The sequence below is a fragment of the Aythya marila genome (genome assembly GCF_965140915.1).
Source record: "Aythya marila genome assembly, chromosome: 11".
NCBI lineage: Eukaryota > Metazoa > Chordata > Aves > Anseriformes > Anatidae > Aythya > Aythya marila.
The window spans coordinates 15512049-15531680 of NC_139052.1; the positions used below are offsets into that span (position 1 = coordinate 15512049).

A 19632-nucleotide genomic window follows, 5' to 3' on the forward strand; every position below is an offset into this window, starting at 1 on the left:
TGCTGGCTGTAAGCCTGGATGTCACCACTATCACTCCCCAACCTACAGTTAGGGCTTTCCTAGGGAAAATGTGTGTGTGCTGGCTAGTGACAAGGCTTGCTATCTTGGGCTTGAGCAACACATGGGGACATCACCCAGCTCCTCACATCAGGGAGCTGGTGGTAGGTTGGAAAGGGCAAGACCCAGTAGTTCCTGAGTAGTTCTTGAGTAGCCCATGTGCTCCTCTACTGGTGCTAATTACAGTGCTCATCTCAGATGAACTTCTAAGGCAGAGAAAGGTCTGACATGGCCCGGCCTGCTGATCAGGTAAATAGGCTCAGGTGGTGGTGAATGGGTGTGTTGGGAAGGCAAGAAGGGGCTGCTGCAATTGCAGGAGTGGGGAAGGCACAGCTGGAGGTTACCTGGGAGGTTATAAAGGAATGGAGCCCCAGGGGTGAGACTTCTACATGAATGCCTTGGGGATGAGGTAGGCTCTCGCTTTATTTCTCTGGGGTGAGAGATCATTTGTTAGGTATTTAGGGAGAGCAGGCAGGTGGTGGCTTAGTGGCAGCCCCTTTGCAGCAGCAGTTCTCTCTGATCTGGACCCCAACCTGTTGCTCTCCCAGGCTGGGGATTCATTTGAGCAGGTGATGCTCCCCCCGCTCTAAGCCTCAGCACTAACAGTTCTTGATTACTTCAGGCATTTCTTCCCCCCCCTCCCTGCACCTTCCAGCCTGAGCTTTTCGGAGGGGCTGCTCTCTGCTGACATCGCCTCGTGCCAGGGATGGATTGGGCACAGGGCAGGCCCTGGGGATGCTCTCAGGGTGGTTTCCAGCACGAGCCAGCCTAAGCCGGGCTCTGGCGTCACGGTGAATCCCAGGCAGCAGCAAGGCTTGAGGACAGCCAGGTCTGCCCTCCAGTGCCTGTGCTTGAGGCTTCCCTGGGCCTCAGAGGTTTTTTACGGAAAATGCTGGCTTTGAGGTAAAGAAAGGGAAGGAAAATGACACCACAACTCACGTAAAAGGGGGGAAAAATCACCCAAATTCCGAGCTATTTCTAGCTGTAATTGACTTACTTTCGTCTGTCAAAATAGAATTAAGCTCCTGTAATAAGCCCTTTAAATCAACAGGCTGCTAATCCTGTGCTGGCAACCGCTCCTGGTGCCAGCACCTCCCTGCAGAAAGCTCTGTGAGGGTCTGCTGGGGCTGGGCACTGCTCCCCAGCTCCCCACGGGATGAGAGGAGGATGCCCCAAGCTGCCCAGCTCCCTTCCAAGTCAGGGGAGCTGCTGCCTGCCTGCCATCCTGCTTATCAGCCCTACAGCAGCAAAACAAGTATGCTGTTGATTAATGATTACTATAGTATATGGTGCAGTTTGGGGTGAGGAAGGAGTCTTTCCCCAAGTCAACCTGACCAGAATGACCAGGAGTTTAGTTATTTATTGTCTTTGATACTAATTTCTACAATTGTTGTGTATTTTTGCGTGATGAACTCTTTGCTGTTAGAGGGGCATGGTCTCCAACAACTTCCACAGCCCCCATCTCTCTGAGGAATGCAGCAGTTATAACATTAAGCTTTTCCTTTGATGGATCTGAGATTTGTGCAATTAAGACACCCTGTGGAGCGTAGCATGCAGCTGAGAGACAATAACCCACAAAGGCTTCTGAACACCCTCTTGCACTGCAGTGATAGAGTTGTCCCTTCTTCTTTGCTGGATAGAGCTACCTTTGATTTATAATCTATCCTAAGTTGATTTGGAAACCACAAAGAAATGGGGAAGGTCTTTCAGCTAAGAAACTCTTTTAAGTATTTTTTTTTTTTTTTAAGCAATTGCACTTTCTACACAAACTAATGTTATTTCAGCCAACTTCAATTCAGCTACAAAAGCGTTGCCTTTACTCTTCTTCCTTCACTTCCAGAGAAATACATTTGTAAGTTCTTGACTCTTCCTTGAACCGCAGAATTTATTGTCTTGCTCTGCTTTCCCCCAGACCAAAATGCATTTCCGTGGCAATTGAACACTTCTTCCTATAATTTGCAGTGCATTTGAGGCACTTGTAGAGTGTGCATCACTGAGATAAATAAAAAGCATTTTGCTTTTGTTGTCCTTAACAGCATCATGTGAGACACCACCTTCCCTGCTGTGCTGGTGCCTTAAATGTTTGCTGGTTGACTTTGTGTTGGTGGTTCTGGATGACCAATGCAGTAGGACAGAGCCTCTTCTCTCGCAGTTAAACTCACCAGCTCCGCTCCCTGCATGCCAAGAGTGGGGAGAGCCATCAGCATTTCAATGGAGGGGCTCAGGAACAAGCTTTCAAAGTGATGAAGCAGGGTTACAGCTAAGGAGCCTGTTTCCAGTGCCAGCTCCATGGGTTTTGGGGTGCATGACTCACTTCTGAGAGATTCTCTAAAATGTCTCCTGAGCGATGCTTCTGGCAAGCGCGGTGCTCATCTTCTGGCTGGGAAGCAAGCGAGCCCCTTATAAGTCATCTGTTAGCATCTCCAAAAAGCCTTGTAATCCCCATTGCCAAGCAGCTTTTGTTAGAGAAATAACATGAAATGCAGGAAGCAGGGGGAAAATTGTGTCTGGAGGTCTGACTATCACGTTTTGCGGAGAATTCATGGGCGCGTTTCGGTTCGCCTCGTATAATCTAGTCTAGCTTTTCTCACCATGTCCATCACAAGACTCTCTTGGCTGTAACCAATTCTAATCCCATCAGATTTTATTAAGAGCTTCTTTAAAAAAATAAAATAAAAATCAATAGATCTTCCAGCTCCTTGGCTCACTCTCCCATTAGGTTTACCATCCAAGCAGCCGTGACAGCTCGGGTGTGCTCTCTGTGACAGCGATCACCTCGCGTGGTGCCTGCAGCTTTTGTAGCACGGCTCTGCCGTGTGTCCTCAGAAACACAGCTGGGTGGGACATGAGGTGGCTTCATCCTCACCTCAGATCTCTCTCTGGGTCCTCATACCCAAATAACATCTAAGTAAAGCCGTGTGTGGGTTAGATAAGCGGTATCGCAGGAAGGAACACTTCTGTGGGCAATTATTCTCACCCCTTCTGTACAAGCAAATGAGGCACGCTGTATCCAAGCTGGTGTCTGTCTCCACCAGGTCCCCGTGATGCTTAATTGGTTCCAGTTAATCAGGAAGAAGATTTAGGATTCTCTTCGTAAAAAGAAATGGAGAAGCATAGGAGGGAAAGGCAAAAGAAATAATGATTCTCTTCCCAGTTACATTCCTCCTCTTGTGTCTGCTTGGCGATGGCTCAGCTTGATGTTGAGTACCCTCTGTGTCCACAGGGGCATTGCAAGTATCCAGACCTGGGTGAGGATGTGGTTATTCATCTGTTACCAATCTTTAGTCCCTCAGCATTGATTTCCTTGTGTTGGGACACTGTAACCCAAGCCCCATCTCCCCCTGCATGTGATGTTTGAAGTTTGGGCTCTGCCCAGGCTGGGGATGAAGCCCAGCTCCAGGTGCAGCTTTGGGACTCTCAGTGAGGACCTGAGGGTCAGTCCCCATCCAGCACAGATCTGGTCACTGCAAGGTTATTTTGTTGGAGGTGAAGGAGGAAACTGGACACACAGATGGATGGACAAGAAGATTTCACTGTCCCCCTAGGCTCTAGCACTTCATCTCCTCTCTGTGCCGTTCCCTGCTGGCCCTGTCCTGGCGTGCAGCAGTGGGAGCACGGGGTGCCAGCAGGGTGCTGATTGCCTTCAGCCAGCCTCTTGCGAGCGTTAATGGGAGCAGGATGTGTGTGGCAGGCAGATAATGTGCTTCAGACACTCAGGGGCTAGCACCTCCACAACAGCTTGTGTTTGTATCGCACTTGGACAAATAAGCTGTTTTAAAAGGGTCTGAAATTGCATTATTTCAGCTATTCTGATTTGTATCACAAAATAATGCAGCCAATGCTGCTGAAACTTGATTTCTTCATTGACCTGGCTTTCTTTTACTCATTTCATCAGTGTGATAGATTTTTAGTTTATTTTATCCTGCTGTTTAACCCTTGCCTGAAGGGTACATATTACTTGAGGGTTTCCTTGGATATATCAGGAGGTGATGTGCAAGCATAGAGCAGGATCCTGTCCTTGCTAATGGTCCCAAACGCTGTCTGCAGGTAGGAGTCCTGCACCCAGCATTTTGGCACAAGCCAGGGCCAGATTCTGCCCCCCAAATTCAGTGCACTGGGCAATGCAGGAGGAGGATGAACACTGTCACTCCCTCCAGATACAGGTGGGAGCTGGGGCTTCCTACGGGTGGCTTTGGAGCATTTTGTCTCCGGAGGGATTCCCACTGGACCTCAAGAAATGAGCCACACACCAGCAGCATCGCTGGGCAGTTCTGCTCAGGAGACTTCTTGGAAACCTACTGGGAAATTGGTGCTTCTGTGATTGCCTCCATGTGCTGGAACCGTTAGGTTTTGCCTGGGTTTTGGGGAGGAGCAGCACTTTTCCCAGCGACCACGGAGGGACTGGTGAAGTCTCTTTTGCAAAACACCTGCTGTGTCCATGGTGGATGGTACCTGGTGAGGAGGAAGCACAGGGAGCTGAGCTGCTCCTTCCAAAACCTCTGTCCTTGTCTAGCACCAAGTATCAGCTTGGGTAGGTGCTCAGCCCTATGTCTGGGCTGTTCCCTTACAAAAGATGGCCTCGATGCTCTGGTGGCATTTTCCATCTGTTGTTATCATGCTCATCCAAACAAGAGCTGTCTCAGGCAATTCCTGCCTGGCAGTATTATGGCTCTTATCCATAGCTGCATCCCACTCAGGTGTCAGACCATCTCTGTGGCTGCTTACACCCCTGAGGGTTTGTTTACGCTGCTTCTGAAGGAGGTCGGCGCTCGGAAGGGCTCTGAGAAAGGAGGCATTGAGTTTCAGGACTGCTCTTTGCTCTTCTCTTTTAATTGCTGTCTCTTTCCATAAAATGTTGCAGTTAATAGTTATGGTGATTGGTGTAGCCAATTTGAAAAATAATTACTGCCTGCTTCAAGATTATCTTTCCTCCTAATTAAAATCCCGGACCTCACATATTAAAGGTGTGCTGTTGACACAGCATCCCATGTGCGCCCAGACAACCTCATTTGGATTTACGGAATTAATTAGGTTTTATTTCCATCCCCAGCTGTTCTCTCCTGCACTGGGGATGTGGCCACTGTCTCCGTTGGGCAGTGGTGGGAGAGACAAGAGGGAGATCGTCCCACACTCCTGCCACAAAATGGTCATTAAAAAGTGTTCCCCAGCACTCATTAGAGATTTTCCACCTTAATTGTGTAAGAAGTGACTTGGAAGAGCTGTGGTGTGACCTGTGCTATGGTTTGGACATGATATATTGTGTATGGTATCTGTTATTTTCCTTCTAAGCATCTGAATTGCCACTGTCCACTGTGATATTGCAGAAAGGTTTGGAGTGCTCGGTGGTGTTGGGTTGTTTTGGCAGATCCCCTTCCTGCTGTGGCTGGGAGGGCTCCTTGGAGTGTGGCCCTTATCATTTTTGTCATTTTTAATATATCTAAAAAAAAAAAAAAAGTCAGCATTTTGGACAGGCTTGGCAGGTACCCCAGTAGCTTGCTGAGCAGTGCCCTCAAACTGAAGGCTGCATCTTCCCCCAGAGCCACCCCCAATGTGACAGCTCCTCCCAGGTGGCTTCCCTGCTGCAGGAGGATACCCTAATCCAGCATTAAACAGCTGTGATAACCTCCTACTTCTCTGTGCACATCAGGGGCCTGATGCAATTCGCCTTGAAAAAATCAAGGAATCTGTTTGGCGGCCACTTGTGGGATGAAGCAGTAGCACCGCACCAAGCTTTGCTGTCCCCATAGCTCAGCCCCTGGGCAAGCCCACAAAAGGCCAATGGTGACATGTATTTTTGCTGGTTTCTCCCCACTTTCTTGCTCCTCTTCCATGCTGGGTGCTGAGGAGAGGAGTCCGGCAAGGAGGACATCCTTCCTCAAACACCACACTCATACTTAGTTAAGCTGCCGGTTCCTGGCCAGTTCTGGGGCGTTGGACCCCCATGAACCCGGCCCCTCCTTTCCGTGCATGCTTCTGGAATTTGATTCACCAGAAAAGTCAATTTTCCTCTTATCTCTCTGAGAACAAGCAAGTACATTTTGTGCCTTGGTTGCTAAATTTTAATGGCTTTCGTGAAAAGCTAATTTGCAGGATTATGGCTCTGCTCTCCTGCGGGTTCCTGCTGTCTGAGCCCCGGACCCTCGGGAGCCCAGCAGGAAGCGTGAATGAGGAGCAAGACGTGTCCCATGTTCAGTCACCTGCACCCAGGCCCTTTGAATTATCCATCACCAATAATCCACTGGCAGATCCCGCAGTGAGGGCTTGAGCAGGCAGCGGCGGCATCAAACATGTTTGGGGAGGAGGGAGTGTGCCTGGGGAACTCTTCCACACCCCCCCCCCAGATCTTCTCCTTTCTGATTTTGCTCCTCGATGGTGCTCTGCCGCTGAGCAAACCAGAGAAATTGTCTGTGCAATAACGCGCTGAGAGCTGGAAACTTCTTATTACAGGATGTTGATACTGCAGGAACTTTTATCAGCAGCCCCAAAAATACAGCTGCAGCTCCTTTCTGCTCATGCAAGATGCCTCCTTCCCCCTATCTTTTCACCATCCCTAGTAAAAAAAAAAAAACTAGCACAGCTTGCAACAGGGAGCGTATCTAGCTTGTGTATCGCGTCTTGCACATTGCAAGATGGCCAACTGTATGTTTTATGGACTGATGTTGTGAAGCCCAGTGCCGTGTTTTGATACAGGACCGCAGAGCAGTGGCTGCGTGTACCACGGGCACTGGAGCAGGTGTGTTTGAGCTCCTCCAGCCTGCTGACCCTTTATTCAAAGGCAAACGTTTTTACAGCCCTGTTGTGTTTACTGTCAGTAAAATCTTCATTGATCAATGAAAATCGTCAGCCGTGTGTGCGAGTGGCTGCTTCGAGGGGCTGCTGGAGTCTACTTGACGTGTGGATGGTTAGGTCTGAGGTATCGATCCCCTCGGTTGATTGGAAGGTAATTGTAGGCTGAAGTACCGAAGGCCAGCGTTGCGAGCAATTTGTTTTTCATAACGGATTGCCGAGACATGAGATGCTTCAATGCCATAGCAACACGTGTGGTGTAACCGCCAGACAGAGAGCAGGAGATGCTTATTCATGAAGCATTCCCCAGAGAGGCTTTCTTGGCATGGAGAACTCTTCTGCTAGTCAGAAACCTCTCACTTTGAATCACCAATATATCTCCGCTGGAGGCCGGGAAGGGGGAAAAAAGCACAAGAGATGAGCTGTGTGCACGAGCCCATCCACGGGGGCAATAACAGGCTTTCCTCTGCTGTCTTTTTGCAGGTACTGGCTGACCAACAAGGTGCACATCAAGCGACCCACCACCGGCCTCCTCATGTACACCCTGGCCACTCGCTTCTGCAACCGCATCCACCTCTACGGCTTCTGGCCCTTCCCCCTGGACCAGAACCAGCACCCGGTCAAGTACCACTACTACGACAGCCTCAAGTACGGCTACACCTCGCAGGCCAGCCCCCACACCATGCCCTTGGAGTTCAAAGCCTTAAAGACTCTGCACCAGCAGGGAGCCTTGAAGCTGACTGTGGGGGAGTGCGATGGGGCCACCACGTAGGGCGGCCCCTGGCCGCGTTCCTGCAGGCTGCACAACCAGGGCAGGCCGGGGAGGGGGCGGATGGGCCGGGTACGGCCTGGCGGGGATGGTTGTCTTTGTCAACGCGCAGAGCAGCGGCACAAATACATATACGTGGTACCTATATATATTGACCTGAGTATTATAACTGTTTGGTGTTCACCAAGGAAGGGGCAGGAGAGGTGCGGGAGCATCTGGAGTGGCCGGCCCGGGCGAGACCTCGCGCTTGCTGGGCTGGGAGCGGGCGTTCGAGCGACGTCCGAGGCGTGTGGTGGTGACCTTGGTTTTTGAGGGTATGTTAGGTGATGGGTGAACGTGAAGCCATTTGTCGTGACTGGTCTGAGGTTGGTAGTTAGTTTGTTCAGCCAAGACCGCCTGGCGTGCTGCAGCAAGGCACGTTCTTGGCTCCGTGCTCGTGGAGGGGAGGGAAGGGGCAGGGAGCGGGGTGGGCAGGGAAGGTTTGTTGGCGGCTCTCACAGCTGAGGAACACCCAGCGGGACCCGTCCCCTGCCAGCAGGGACCGGTGCCTGGCAGGGCAGCACGCAGATCTGATGAGCACAGCCTTTGGAGAGGAGAGGGAGAAGCCTCCAGGAGGCGGTGGATGAGCTGGGTGGACAGTTAGGAGGATTCTGAGGATGACTTTCCTCATCCTTTCTTAAGGAGAGATATAAAAGGGAAGGAGCAGAGATGCTGGAACATGGCAGGAAGGTTTTTTGCTGCAAACCAATGCCATTAGTATTAAGTGTCTTACTGTGCCCCGGTCTAAGACACTCGACATCTGCCAGGGCTCATGAAAACCATAAGTACATCTAACTCTTAATTCCCAAAAGCTACCTGCTAAGCAGCCTGCCTTCTCTCCCCCTCCAAAAATAACCTCTGAAATATTGGTGATAGGCCTGAGACCCAGCCAAGCAGAAAGACTGCAGGACTTCAAGGGACTTTGTCAAGTCTAAATAATTTATTTTCACTTCTCCGCAAGGAGCCAGCACACAGCGCTGCATTACTGAAGTCCTGATCTATCCTTTCTTTCAAGCTCCAATTAGTTGTTGTTCTGAACAGTTAAATAGGATGTCAGATAGCTCTCAATGGGATGCTTGCGTAGTAATGAACGTCAAAGAAATAATTAATCTTTTCCCATGCCTTTCTGAGAGTACCTAAAATATGAAAAAGTTCTTACAACTGTGTTGGCTTTTCTCTAAATTTTGCATTCCTTTTTTGAGGGAAGTAACTAGATTGGTCTGATTAGCTCATTTAATTTTCTGCTTCCATAACCTCCTTGATTCATCTCCTAATTAGTGCTGGGTGCCAGAGTGCAGGTGAGTCCGGGGTTCAGCGAGTGCAATTTGGGTTTAATTTGTGTGCAAGCAAAATAATGCACAGCCGAGCCCTGGGCACGCGTTGCGATGCTTTTGCGGTGAGGTTTCAGCACCTTTGTGCCTCCTCCTACTGCTGTGATTTTTAAGTTGAAAAGTGTGCGTTTTGGGTCTGAAATACTTGACATTGTTTCTTTAAAAGCAGAGTGCTTTGAGTTGTAAAAGGAAGAGCTCTCTTTCATGTTTTGGGACGTAGACAGTATGATACCCGTAGGAACCTCCAGCCTGCTAATTAGTGTCAGATGAAGATGCCGAAGATTAAGGTGTAAGCAACATTATAGTGGATAAAAGTGGGCTAATCTGCCGCCAGGGGGACGTTTCTTTCCAACTCCAGAAAGTGATTTATTTTATGTATGCCTTTTAAGCCTGTTTTTTCTTTTTCAATTTTATTTTTATTGAGTTTAGTGACAGGATAAAGTTAAATCTGGCTGTGAACCTCAGCTTAAGCTGTTGAGGTTTCCTGAGACAGGAGGAGGCAAAGAGTGAAACTGCAAGGTGGAAGCCGTCTGCAGTGCCGAGGAGCATCCCATGATTCAGGAGTGGTTGCTAAATGGGATGACTCTGGTTTGTCCTGGTACGGAGGAGGGAGAGATGGGGATGAAGCCACAGGGCTGCTAAAGCCAACTGTTGTATTGAGGGGCCTGGGCCACGGTACTGATCGCTGTTAGCAAACCTTCTTTTTAAATAAAAAGGCAAGAAATGAAACAAATGTGCGATTATTATTTTTTTGATGTATCAACATGAGAAGTGGGGTAAGACTGTAAGATGCCATGCTGGTTAAATACAGAGAAAAAGGAAGGGAGAAGAGAGATTTCTGGTGCCCTTGAAGCATCTTTTGGGGCAGAACCCAGGCAAGCTATAGGCAAATTATCCCGAAGGATTACATTGCTGGTGGTGTTTCTATTCCCCTGTTTTAAATATATTAAACCAGGACTGAAGCCCTGCAGCTGCTCAGACCAGTGGCAGAGCTCCCATTTCACCCAGCTGCCATCCAGGTTGGTCCCTGGCACAAGAAGCATCCAGAAACCTTCCCGTGCTTTAATGGCCGTGTCAGGTCCTCCGGCATGGTTCTCGGAGGGACTCCAATCCCAATCCCCACTGGCAATGTGCGTGTCACCTGCTTCCAGCAGGCAGCTGGGACCCAGCCCTCCCAAGCTCCAGCAGGGAGGGCTGCAGAGCCCTCCTGCTTTCTGAGCTGGGGTTCACCTTCTCTGTGCAGGGAGCAGTGATGCTTGAGGCAGGTGGATGCTCTCCAGGTTCCCAAATTAACACCAGCTGCCCCAGTGCTGCCATGTGGGACTGCAATCAGCTACCAGATGCCAGGGGACTGGGCTGCTGCTTGGTGGATGCCTTTGTGCCAGTTAAGGCTCTTCTGCTGTTGAGAGGAGACAAAACCCATATGGATGCCATTCAGGTGTGTGTACTGCACTGTGAACGTGCTGGATGGCCCTTGGCTCTTCGCTCCTCCATCCTGCTGCTGCCCCTAGCCCAGACTAGTGGCTCTGGGATGTGTATTTCCCTGCTGTGGGCTAGGAATGAGTTTTCAAACCATAGCAAGCAGCTGATGTTAGACCTGGACTTGAAAAATAGAGCTGAATTGGAATTTCCATGTGACTGAATCCAGAGCTAGGGCTGTGTTTGTGTTGCTGTGGCACTGGTACAGGGGTGCTCCTGTCCAAACCCGATGCCCTTTCCATCCTTGTGTGCCTCCTGTCTGCTCTTCCCTCGCCACAGCTTGGGGATAAGGGCCTTGACTGCTCAGCCAAGCCACAGCCAAAAGCACAGCTGCCTGGATTGCTTTTCTTTTTAATCTTGGTTGGCTTTGTTACATCCCAGCCTTCTGATCTGCCGCTCGCTCGGAAGCCAGCCTGGGGATAAGAAGTGGCCTCGCCTTCTGATGCCCAGCAAATGAGCTTGTGCTTTCCTCTCCCTTTGATTGCTCCAGTGATTTTCTTCCCTGGTGAACAAAGCTCAAGAAACAAGCCTACCATTACCAACCCAAAAACAGGGTTTTTCCAGCCCGAGGAATGGCCCTCTGGGAGAGATTCAACTCAGCTCTGGCTACACTTGTGCCATGGGGCTATGCCAAGGGGGATGCATGGCACAGAGCTTTCTGTTCCTGCTATGAAAATTCACATACTCCTCTGTGGATGCTGCTCTCAGAGGGGCTATCTTGCCCACACCTCATACTGGCACAGGGTATGGCTCCTCTGGTCAAGCTGCAGTCTGCGCAAAGGTCAATGATGCCAAGATCCCATCTAATTACTGCAATTTATTAATTTAACGCAGTGCTGCCTGCTATAACACTGAATTGTATTTGCCCAGGTGAGTTGCAGTGGCTTCTCTGAACTCTGTCTGCCTGAGGTGTTTTTTTTTTTTAGTGCTGAGAAAACCACTGAATGTGTTTTTGAAACGCTGCTCTTGCGAACCTGACAGACACGATGTTTTGTTTTGAAGGTGTGATGAAAATTGTTTTCAGTTTTACACTGTTTTGGATGCTGCTTGGGAACAACACAGAGCGGTGGACTTCAGTCAGTCTGTTTTAAATTATATAAATGGTTTCAGTTGGCCCAAACGTAGATTCATTTTTAATTTTATGCAAAAATTTTTAAAATGTTGCACCATCTACAGATCTTGTTATACAGATGCTATTTTTTGACCATCATTCCTTCTAAAAATTTAAGCTACTCAATTTCATGCTAGAGAGGCTTGAAATATGGAAATTAAAGCTTAAAGCTCTGAAAGCTCTGAGATCCCCACTGGGATGGCAGGGACATGGTTATTTCAGAGTGCTTCTTGGCATCAGGAGGCAAAGCAGGTGTGTGACCTTGGTCTCTGGTGTGGTGCCTCCTTACACCACACATTGTTCAGCCCGTTCAGTGTTTTGGTTGCTTTCCTCGTTGTATTTCTCACATTTATGAGTTCATCAGGAAAATATCACCCTGGTGGGAGGCCCAGGCAGGAAAGCATTTTAAGCTGCAGGTCGGAGAGGTCACCACCGTTGGGGAGTGGACTATACGTCTTATTTGCCACTCTCCCAGGGAGTAGCTCTTCATCCATTTTTGCAAAGAAAAAACTGAGAAGGATTGGGCAGAGGTCTGAATGCTAACCAAAACACCTAACATCCTCGCAGGAGGATGTACTTCTCCCCCAGAAGTAGCAGCATTGAGGCATTTGGCAATAAGCTCCTTTTCCAGCTGGAATCACCCCTGTTCAGCTCCATCGAACCTAACCCCATGCATGAGCGAAGCGTTGCATGCCAATTACATGCATGATCCAGCTGAAGGCAGATGCATGGAGCTGCTTAACAGCATCTCCAAGCAAATCTGAGAGCATTTCTGCAGGAATCAGTCAGCTCCCACAAACCCTTCCCGCGACGATGCTCTAACAACTTTGGGTCAAGCACAAAGATGAAATAGCACCATGGAGGGAAATATCTTCCACCCAGCGTAAGGATCCTCAGCACACAGCCAGCAGCAGCTATCTCCAACCCTCTAAAAAGAGAGGCACAGGGCAGGAGAAGGGTGCTCAGCCCAGGGGTGGCCTGGGGTCCCTGTCCTGCGCAGGGTGTCACAGCACAACCTGAGCTATGCCTCCATGGAGGGAGCATTGCACATCCCAGCACCTTTGTGCTGGGCGGCTGGCACAGGGTGTGCTTACCTCCCAGGCCCTATAAATAAACTAAAATAAGAGTACAAAAAAAGTATGAAATAAAAATTATAAAATGAAACTAAATAATGTGCCTGTTCCTTATACAGATTGGGATGGGCACCTGGCTCTCCTTTAAGACTGCACAGTGCAGGCTCTGAATTTAATTCTCACATGCTCTGACCAGGACCAAGCTCTATCTCTTGCGTTGCATCCCTGACAAAAGCACAGGGTTTGGGCAGGGTTTAGGCACCAGGAAAAACAGCGTCCTCCAACCCCTAAAGCCATGCAGGGGGAGGCTGTCATCCCCCCCCCAAAGTGCCTGGCCAGACGAAACCAGCTGGCACTGCTGGAGGAACACAGCCAGCAATAAAAGCTAAGTCCTCCGTGTTGAAATGGTGGCAGGCCAGCTGATACTAATCCTGTGCCTCCCACAAACAAAACCTCCTGGGCGTTGTGAAATATCCGCGGCTATTTGCTGGTTTGGTTGCCTGGAGAAATCCCTCCAGCAAGCGCCGACGAAGCACGGCGTGTTCTTGCACGACCCAGGCGGCAGAGGTTAAAGCACATTACAGGAGCGTAATGGGTTTTGTAACTAGCGCTCTGGAAAGCCTAACGCACTGCTTTCTAGAAACTGTTCCAATTTCGGCTTCAGCAGGAACCACAGAGCAAGGAAAATATTATGCTTGGCCCATCAGTCTTGTGGCGTCTTGCTGTACAGGTTCCAGATGAACTTGCTTAACTGGGCTCGTGTCTGGAAATGACTTTGGATGGGAGGTTGCTCGAGAAGAGGAGCGGTGGCGTGCTCTATTCCTGGACTGCAGATTAGCACTCCATATGGGTGCGGAGCCAAAGCATATGGACCCGCATCTGCTAGGCAGGCCCGGCCTGGCCCCATGGATGGTTTGTAATGCGCGGAGATTCATCCAGATTTGGGCTTCCTCCAAAGCAAGAGGCGAGCCAATGACTCAAATATTGTGTAAAGCCATTGAAACTAATGGCACTAAACAACAGTCATTTGTCTCCGGTTTCATTTCACTTGCTGTAAAATAATGAGTTAGTTACGGGGGTGGGCGAATGTTGTGTTGTGGATGGGAGCTTTGAAGGAAGCATGGTGAAAAGAAAACAAAACAAAAACCGTCTCCGTTATTCTGGATCAAATTGCTGCAACGTATTATTCCCCGGAAAGTAAGCTGTGTCCTTCGAATTCATAACGTGGCATTTATGCTCCATCTGTGATCAGATTTAGACACTTGCAAGCATAATTTAGGAAACCTTCAACGACAAACGTAAGAAAGCTGGAGAAAGGACGCTTGAAGTTGCTCCGTCACTAAGACAACTGCAGAACAAATTGACTTCATTCCCACAAGGTCCATATTAACCACAAGCCCTGGGCTTATGGTTTGTTTGTTTTCTTTTAAACAGATTATGAGCACCCAAAGCCTCTAGATCCTATTATGCATTGTCCGTCCTTGCATCGAGAAGCTGGTGTGTGATGGGACTCAAGATGAAGTCAATAAGAGGCATCCACCAAGCCCAGTGGCACCACACTTTCATCCGCCACCTCAGAAGGTCTCCTCAAAGGCTGGACCTCGGCAGCTCCATTTCAGGCACCGTGCTGGAAAATTTCTGCTGGATTTTTCTGCCAAATTGCGTGGGACACGTTGAGGAAAGCCGTGGGATGGCCGTCTGGCTGCCAAGGGGATGAGCTGCTGTGGCAGTGCCTGGGAGAGTTCACAGCGGTGAGGAAAACCTCTCTGCGCTAAAGAAATTAATTACCATGCATGTTAGCTCTGTGGTTTGGGGAAACGACTGCGGCCTGATTTCCTTCAGCGCTTTTACTCCTGGCTGGAGACCAGGGGAGCTGTTGAGGCTGCTGACTTAAGGCACCGTAACAAACGCCCAGAAATGACAGGGCAGACGTTATGGTTTGTGACCTGTGGGTCTCACCTGCCTTCAGCACAGGGTTCATGGCATTTTTCTGGTGACTTTATGGAATAAAGGGCAGATTTACAGGCACACAGGTGTGCTCCCAGGCTTTCCAGAGAGAGCAGGAGGCCACGAATTCCTTGGCTGAGAACCGCTGGAGAAGCCAGGCAGCTTGAAACATCCCGTGGTTTATTTTTGGAAGAAGTCAGTTGTTTTGGTAACTGCATGTGATAAATGAAGTGCAATTAGGGGTGGAGAGAAGGTGTTACATGTGTGCTGGAATAATTGTTGTTTCCTATCCAAGGATCTGGTAGAAACGTGGACCTCTGCGGGTGCTGCAGGGCAATGGGGGCAGAGAAGAGGAGCTGCAGGGGCGCTGAGTTATTTATGGCCTTAATGTGGAACAGGGTATGGAAACATTTGCATCTGTGATATGTCTTTTATGGTCCTCCCGAGGTTTTAATTAAAAATGCAATAAAAGCATGTCTGTAGGAAAACAGGATGCTTTAATAATCATCTGCTATAATTTTTTTTTTTTTTTTTTTTTTTTTTTGAGGGGGGGAAGAAAATCAAAGAACAATTGTTTTAACGGAGGCGTTCAGGACACTGAGCTCATATGGAAAAATGAGCCGTGTCGGAAAGGTTTTCCTGTTAGGAAGCACGTGCTGCATGAGACAAAGAAGTGCAGGGGATGTCTGTGGAGGCACGGAGCTGTCGGGGAGCTCGGCCACCAGGCAGGGTGTGGGCTGGGACAGTCTGGAAACGGCTCAGAGGGGTCTCAGTTTCCCAGATGACAGAGCACAGAGCGTTTTGTGCTGGTGGCAGATGTCTCGAAACTGTTTTCCACAGCACCTGTTGCCTCTGGTGGAAGAAGCGTGGCCATGGGAGGTAATGAGGCCCGGAGAGGATGCTGCAGGGCACGCAGGCACCGTCTCTGGCTGTTTTAAAGGGGTTGCATGAGTCTGGGATGAGTCTTGGCTATAGAAGGGACCAGAGCCCACCAGGCACCCCACCACCTGGCTGCCTTCAGACCTGAGATTTTCCCGTTTGTCCATTTAGCCAGCCTTTTGCAGGAAACAGACTACCGAAACCCCCAAATGGTCCTCATTGTTCAGGCAGAAACATCCTGGGTGGGTTTTCGCTCTGCCTTCCAGGTGAATTCAATGAAAGCCCACAGCAGCCGTGGCTCCAAGCAGCCCCCGAAGACCAGGGTTCACTGAGCCTGCAGTTTAAACGGAGATTAGCTTCTAAAATTTAACAAGAAACTCTGTGAAAACAGAGTCCCGAGGATAAAACAACAACTAAAAAAAATAAAAAAGAAGCCGTTGAATACCCATCCAATTAGGGCTTCCAACTGATCCTCATTAAACATCCACTCCTGACACTTGACAGTGCAGTTTAGATTAGAGCTGTGAAAAATCCCCTTGAAAAGGCTGATTGACATTTTGCAGAGAAGTGTTTTCATAGCAATACTAATGGCTTGAAACCCCGAGCTTTTACCTGAATGTGGGAAAAAAATAATAGAAAATCCTCCTGGGCCCAGCGGAGGGGCAGCGAAGAGCTGGCTGGTGGGGAAGCTCCTGGTGACCACGGTCGGGGCCACAGCGAGTGCAGGCAACCCCTGGCCTTGGATCTCTGCACGTAGGGTCCTTGAAAGGGAGCGTTTAATAAGATACAGAAGCCGGGATTTTTTGGCTGAGCTGAATATGAAATCACCATGGCAACCTTTCTTCTGAGGTGATCCGAGTCAGGTAGCAACAGCAGAGATGAGTTAAAGGTCATCCCTGCAGAGGGAGACGGGCACTGATGAAGCACTTTAACAAGTCCCAGGGGAGGCGGCATCCCAGAGCCACCCAAAGGGCACCAACACATCCTGGAAGGGAAAGAAATCTGAGCGCAGCATTTATTTGGGATGCTCACGGGCCAGAAGCCAGCAGTGTCTACCAGGAGGTTGGCGGCACCAAGACATCACCTCTGCAAGGGCTGAGGAGCCACCAGAAGACCAGGGTGAACCCCATGGCCCTTCCTTAGCAGCTTGGGTGGGAGCCAGGAAAAACCTTTGCAAACCTCCTTGCCCCTGCTCTCGAGAGGAGGAAAATTCTACATGCGAGAGAAGAGCACTCCAGCAGGGAGACACGGGGAGAAAAACATTCAGAGAATTATCTAAGACTAATTGCAAACTGATTTTCGCTGGGACTTGCGCTTCCAAACGCCCGAGGATCTCAGCGAAACATCCGTCCCCTCCTCTGATGAAGGGCTCGGAGCACTTGTGACGACGTGCCAAGGCCATTATCTTCACTTCACAGATAAAGGGAACAGAGGCGTGGAGGCTTCGCCGGCGTTTCCACAACTAAAGCCCAGCACTTGGAGATGCAGCTCAGTATTCAGCACAGGCAGGTGCCCTGAGTTTCTGCAAGCCGGGTAGCCAAGGGCTCATGTACGGCCTTTGGGGTGGTTTAAGTGTCTCAGGGCAGAGCAGACAGTGAGGTAGTGGCAGGGCTTGGGGACATTTCTCTCTGCTGGGAAGGGAGAGCAAGCTCCGGAGCTGGTAACCCCCGAGCTCAACCTTCCCCCCAAATCAGGGAATTATTTCAGAACAATACCTGTGGGGATCTTTCTGTATGCCATCTATTTTTAATTGCGTTATTTTTCTCTGCTTCTCGGGGTCTTTTTTCAAGCCTTTCCCCTGTAACCACGAGGGCTAGAAGCGCACAGCTTTTGTTGTATTAATGAAAGCGGAGCAGCTCAAATAATCCCGAGTTCAAGAGCTGTGACTTCAAAAACCCCACATACCATATGACTGGTGGAAAATACGTTGTGTGAGCTCCCAGCACTGCTCTTCCCCGTCCCTATGGAGCTCGGCTGTTCCCCACAGCTCACAGCCCACTCTCAACCGTAACTTTCTTTCTTCTGCACCACAGCTTGCAGCTCTGGGTCAGCACCTTCGCAGTCAGGAACCGGGTGGAAAAACCTCCTCTGGGTAAGCCCGACGGCTGGGAGATGAACCCGAGATTTGGGAGGTTTTCAGAGCTCAGTCTCGTTGCTTTATTTCTGGGAGGAGAGACCAGAGCTGGCACCAGGAGGATGCTGGCTGGAGCTGATGGAGAGCACGAGGACCTCAGGGCAGATGGGGCACAGATGCCCACGTGGGATGAATTTCAGTGTTGTTCGCAGGCAGGGAGCCACATGAAATACCCGCAGAGCTCTCCCCATGCTGGCACCAAACACAGCATTACGCAACTGGTCTCTGCCTCTTTCCCGAAATGGGGGCAAAATGACCCATTCTGCTCCGCTCGGCAAAAGGGTCAGCCTGCACCTTCCCCGGCCATTAGGAGCTGGAGCTGCCGTCCCACTTGTCATCACGGCTGCTCTAATTTGAGCTAATGACTGGGAAACTCATCGCTGATTACAGGGCACTGCCAGCCTCCTAGCTGCAGGCGGGCAGGCGCTACAGAAAAACGCCCCCCTCCTCGGCACAGGGGGGGATAATATTTCATAACACTGCCAAAACGGACCTCAGCCATTTATTTTGACAGCTGTAGCTTTAATTATTAATGCTTAGATTTCACAATGTGCTGGTAAATGGACTGCAAGACATTTCATGAAAAAAGAATGAAGTCTTGCAGCGGGCTCAAGGTAATAAACCAGGAGGGAGAAAGGTGGAAATGTGGCACCAAAGGACCCGGACTAGCGAGGAGACCACAAGGAGAAGCTGTTTCCTTGTGGAAACCTCGATATTTACCATAAAGCCGAATGCAGACAGATCAAAACTCTGAGGCAGGACACAAATTTACTCAACCCTAAGAGCACAGACTTGTTGCAGGAGGGAGGGAATCTGTGAGCAAGGAAATCAGTGCGCAACATGCCTTCGCTGTTCTCATCCCATCCTACTCACCAGACAGGGAAAGAGCCTTTCCCCCTGCAGGGCCCTGCACTGCCTTGGTATTTGCTTTCCTTGGGAACGAAGATGAAAGCCACAATTTTCGCAGAAGAGAAACGGCACAAAAGGAAAGCATTTAGAAAAAGTGTGATTTAGAAAGGCTTAAAAGCTTTCAGCCCGGCCAGCGTTCAGCACGTTGCTGAAATGCTCCCCTGGCATCACAGCCTGGATGTGCCGTGCCCTTGTGCTCCTCCAGGATTTCCTATGGGCCCGTGAAGCACCTCGCAGGTTAGGTAAACCTGCCCTAAACATGCAGCTTGGGTCATCTTGGTATGATTGATATGATTTTCTTTTTTTTTTTTTTTTCCATTTTTCCAGTGAAAAATATCTGCCAAAATCTCACTGTTCCTATGGCAAATCTGAAGTACTTTTGAAATTGAAAATTTCATCAAAAATATATACTTAATGGGATTTTTTTTTCCTGATTCTCCGAGACAGGCCTTAAAGCTTGTGTGAACTTGAGGGTAATTTCGCATCTCCGCTGCACTCCTTCATTTTCCAAAGGAGGAGAACAACAATAGCCCACCTTGTTAAAGCTCTTGGAGATAAATTACTGGAGAACATTAAATAAGAGCTCACTGTTATACCAGGGAGCACTCGAGGTCCCGCCATTCTCCTGTGAGGTTGGATGTGCTCTATAACTGACGCTTGATTAATCTGTGCCCATCACGGAGGCTGTCCCAGGGATGCTGCAATCATTGCTTCGGTATTGGTCTGAGGGGACCCATCACTTCGGAGGTGGTTTTAAAGAGGAACGTGAAATGAGCTGAGACTTAACACCTGCACATCGAGAGGAGATAGATGGAAAAACTAAACCGGTATCTCAGGCAGGGGGGCAGGTTAATCCCCAGCAGGGTCCGTTTGCTCGGGTGGGTTTTTAACAAAACAACTGGGCTAGACTTTGCAGGTGTTAACATAAAATATAAGTCTTTGAGGTAGGCACCGAAGAGATGTCCCTGCTCTGGGACTTTCCTCCTGCAGGTCACCCTGCTCTTTGCATGGGATATCCCATTGCATACAGGCTGCAGGAAGAGTTACGAGCCCCACCAGGTGGTTTCCGTGGCCGTGTTGTGTTAGCACAAACGCCTGCAGAACACGCAGGGCAGAGG

General features: G+C 49.6%; 1 protein-coding gene across 1 annotated transcript in view; it reads left to right on the plus strand.

The window, feature by feature from the left end:
- ST8SIA2 (ST8 alpha-N-acetyl-neuraminide alpha-2,8-sialyltransferase 2) overlaps positions 1–9723 on the plus strand; it is a 28470-nt gene extending 18747 nt beyond the window's left edge. Inside the window, exon 6 of the mRNA XM_082769380.1 lies at positions 7327–9723. Coding sequence (XP_082625506.1) covers positions 7327–7615 — 289 coding nt within the window. The 3' untranslated portion in view covers positions 7616–9723. The remainder of the gene's footprint in view (positions 1–7326) is intronic.
- The last annotated feature ends 9909 nt before the right edge of the window (positions 9724–19632 follow it).